Here is a 4151-nt window from a genome sequence, read left to right as displayed (position 1 = left end):
CAATACTAGTATATTACTGATCATTCGAGTCTCACTTATAAACACAATCTTTATAGTTGATTGAAATATATTCCATATTTGAAAAGGGATATTAAAATATGTGAGATGATGGCACCACATTGTATATTTGTATATATACGGAAACATGAGTTGGGTCTATGCATGTGCGTTATTTTCCAAACAAATATTCTCATGTCCTTTTATATATAAACCAGTCCTGAAGGAGTAAAGGGATACATTTGTCACCATTAAAAACATGCCCTCTAACATCAAAATTTCAAGATTCCCATTTGAATTTTCACCAATCCTTTTATTATCTATCTTGAAAAAGGAAAAAGAAAAAAACTTAAATCAATCTGATCGAATATCGTATGATCTGAAATAATAATGACTTGCAATTGTTTTGTTGTGAAAGGGGATGTTTTTTTGTTTCTTGTCCATATGCTAATGTGGGCTCCAAACCCCTTGTCCCACTCTCTTTATATGTACACAACATCTCTCGGCATAGATATGTTTTGTGTTTGTAAATAAACAGTGTACAGAGTACAGATAGAGGAGAGAGAAAAAGAGAGGTTTATTGGTGGGACGAAGAGAGAGTTCCTTGTTCTGCTTTTTTTTTTTTTTTTTTGTCATTAGAGAGTAAGGGACAGCCCTTAATTAAGGGATTTTTCCTTCTCTTTCTTCTTCGGTCTCCATCCCATTCCCCTAAGGGATGCCTTAAGGTACTCCCTATAATGTTGCTCTACTCTCAAGAAGATTGAAGCACTAAATACCATACAGTGCATTTCCCCATCAAAGGTGAGAGGTCAATGAAACAATTAACAAAAAGTTGAAAGTTTTCATTGTATTTCTTTTGATTTTTCCAATAAAATTATAAAAAGATGGAGGGTAAAGGGAACGTAAAAGCCCTTTATGTGATAGAAAAGATGATTTCAGAAAAACAAAGCCTTGTTTCTCTCTCTTAACTCATCTTACTTTTCTTCTCCTATTAGTAAAGATGTAAAACACAATACTCTCGATAAATAAGAGAAAAAAAAACAATCTCTCCTTCTTTCTCCTACTTGAAAAACAAAAGATTCCTCAATCTTGTTCTTATTTTTCGTTAGGCACAAGTACTCTCTCTATACACTTCTACTAAAAACCAACACTGTCTTCAGATAAAAAAAATAACAAGAAGAGAAATATAAAGACCTCATCCGATGATAGACTACGAGAGAAGCAATAACACCAAGAACGTCAACCATCATCGGAATCCTCCTCCGTCTTCATCTTCCTCCGATCTTCTTCCCGATGGCAATGGAGCCGCCGTGACCCAAAAGAGGAAACGACGACCCGCTGGGACACCAGGTGATTAGCAAATTGATATTTTCAAATTATTTACCATTTTTTTAGATTTAGCACCAGCTATCCGAGTTTTGAATATTTTCTTTTTGTAAATTCTTGAAAGTAAATTTTTCTGTTGAAAAAGATTGACACTAATCATATTTTTTTCCGGCGGTGGCAGATCCAGAGGCGGAGGTTGTATCTTTATCTCCAAGAACGCTACTAGAATCAGACAGGTACGTGTGTGAGATCTGTAACCAAGGGTTTCAGAGAGACCAGAATCTACAGATGCACAGGAGAAGACATAAAGTTCCATGGAAGCTTTTAAAGAGAGAAACCAACGAGGAAGTGAAGAAGAGGGTCTACGTCTGTCCGGAGCCGACGTGTCTCCACCACAACCCTTGCCATGCCCTCGGAGATCTCGTGGGAATCAAGAAACACTTTCGAAGGAAACACAGTAACCATAAGCAATGGATCTGCGAGAGATGCTCAAAAGGCTACGCTGTTCAGTCTGATTACAAAGCTCATCTTAAAACATGTGGCACTCGCGGCCATTCCTGCGATTGCGGCCGCGTTTTCTCCAGGTTCCATTTCTGAGAAACCCTAGCTAGCTGATAGCAATACTGATATTTTTTCTGGTATGTTTGATATTATTAATAAATGAAAGATATATATACACGCATAGATACAGGGAATCCTTAAAGTAAATCAAAGAATGTTTTTTCTAGTATGGCGTGTACACGTTTTGATTATAGATATTGCACACAGATCTTGAAATAAGCTTACTAGTGGAAGGTGAGGTTAGTTTGGACTGTTGTCTGAATTTTTTAGATTAATTTAATAATTAGAACTATGTTTTAATTATATTTTTGAACTCATGTTGACCCCATGACAGATTTCATTATTGCACTTTGTTAAGTACATAGATTGTTAATAGTATATAACAAACCAGAACTCAAACTCTTGCATCTCATATTCATAATATATATAATCCAAAAGATACCTAACTCCACCAACTTAGTTAATTTTATATTTTATTTATCTATTTGAATACAACAAATATTCCTTTGTGCTTTCTATGTTGACTAACTATATATTATACCCTTCTCTTGATGTCAGAGTGGAGAGTTTTATAGAGCACCAAGATAATTGCACCATGCGCCAATCTCAACCATCCAGCCACCGTGTACAACAGCAGCAGCAACATACCGCAAACGCTGCACAAACGGCTTCAACCGCCGAAAATATTGACCTCTCTATTGGTCCAGTTTTACCAGGACATCCTTTGCTAAGAAAATCTCCACCGTCTGATCAACAACCTTCGGATTTTCTTTATCCTTTCGTTGGCTCAACCGCTGGTAGTGGCATTGAGGTTCAGCTACTTCCATCTCGGGCTAGTGCTGATGATACCAGCCTTAGTCTGTCGATAGGGATGGATACGACAATGCCAAGCTACGAGAAGGGAGAGACGAGCTTACTATTGGGAGAAAGGGAGGAAGCAAAAAGGCAAATAGAGATTGCGGAACTGGAGTATGCTGAAGCCAAGAGAATAAGGCAACATGCGAGAGGTGAGCTTCATAAAGCGCAACTTTATAGAGAAGAAGCAAGTAGGAGGATTAGTGCAACGATAATGCAAATCACTTGCCATAATTGCAAGAAACACTTTCAAGCTGTTGCTGCTTCGTCTCCTTCTCCTCGTCTTCCACAGCCACCTTGTACCGATGAGAGTACGTCTCTTGCCGTGAGCTATGCGTCATCGGCGACGACCGAAGGTGAAAAAGCGAGTGATAGAGCATCTTCATAGACCTTGAAAAGAGACGCGAAAGAAACAAATATGCTTCCCTTTTTTGTAATTTGATTGAAATTGAAGATGATCATTTTTAATATTCTTTGTTGGGTTTTAATATAAATTCTTGGTTTGTTTTTTTTCTTAAACAAACACAGAAGAGGAGGGGTTTGTTATATGGAATATCAAATATGTGGTTGAGTCTGTTGCTGGTTCCTGTATAATGTAATTTTGGTTAGTGCAATGAATAAACGAATTATATATCTCATGAACAGTTGGTTACCTTTAACAAAAAACAAACAAATTGATAAACTTTTTCTTTCTTAATGTTAGACAAAAAAGAACACATATATCTGCATTTTGTATGCAAACAAGTATTTGCACTAAATGCGACGTAAATAGATGAGGTCAAATAATCCGCATTTTTGCTTCTAAAAACTTGCTCATTTTTATAGAACCCACGAATCAGAAGCGAACCTTTTGGCTGTCTAACACTAGAAGAAAATGTTTCTATAACAACGAAGATTTACGAGGAAAATATTTCTTCGTAAATTTATATGGCGTTTACAACGAAAATACGACGAGTCCAAAATTCGTCGTAAATTTCATGTAACTTTACGAGAAAACAGTTTCGTCGTAAACTTAATGTAAGTTTACGACGAAAGTACGTGAAACGAGAAATTCATCGTAACCGTTACATCGACATTACAACGAAACATGTTACCATTATATTTAGGTGAAAACGTGTATTCAATGTGCTTTAGCTTACCTAAATTCGTTGTAAATTCGTTGTTATATTTCACCTACCAAACTCGAAACTTCCTATATATATATGTCATTTCTCACAACTCTCTTCCTCACAACACACAAACGAAAACACAAAACAAAAAATCAGAAAAAAAAAATTTCAAAACAAAATCTAAGAAAAAATGGCCGGTGGCGGTAGTATTTACGAGTTACGGAGTTGGATGTATTTACACAAAGATTCCAATGGGAGGGTGACGAACGCATTTCTGAGAGGGTTAGAGACATTCATGCACCA

At 36.6% G+C, this 4151-nt stretch overlaps 1 protein-coding gene across 1 annotated transcript; it reads left to right on the top strand.

Moving 5' to 3' along the window:
• Positions 1-543: 543 nt before the first annotated feature.
• Positions 544-3381, top strand: LOC106437087 (protein indeterminate-domain 14-like). Its single transcript, XM_048760142.1, has 4 exons — positions 544-798; positions 1158-1347; positions 1505-1907; positions 2443-3381. Exons 2-4 carry the CDS (start codon positions 1200-1202, stop codon positions 3125-3127), a joined length of 1236 nt encoding a protein of 411 aa, XP_048616099.1. The 5' UTR covers positions 544-798; positions 1158-1199; the 3' UTR covers positions 3128-3381.
• The last annotated feature ends 770 nt before the right edge of the window (positions 3382-4151 follow it).

The sequence above is a fragment of the Brassica napus genome, chromosome C6 (genome assembly GCF_020379485.1).
Source record: "Brassica napus cultivar Da-Ae chromosome C6, Da-Ae, whole genome shotgun sequence".
NCBI classification, from domain to species: Eukaryota; Viridiplantae; Streptophyta; class Magnoliopsida; order Brassicales; family Brassicaceae; genus Brassica; species Brassica napus.
The sequence above is the reverse complement of the archived record's forward strand: the minus strand, read 5'-3'. Positions and strand labels throughout refer to the sequence as shown.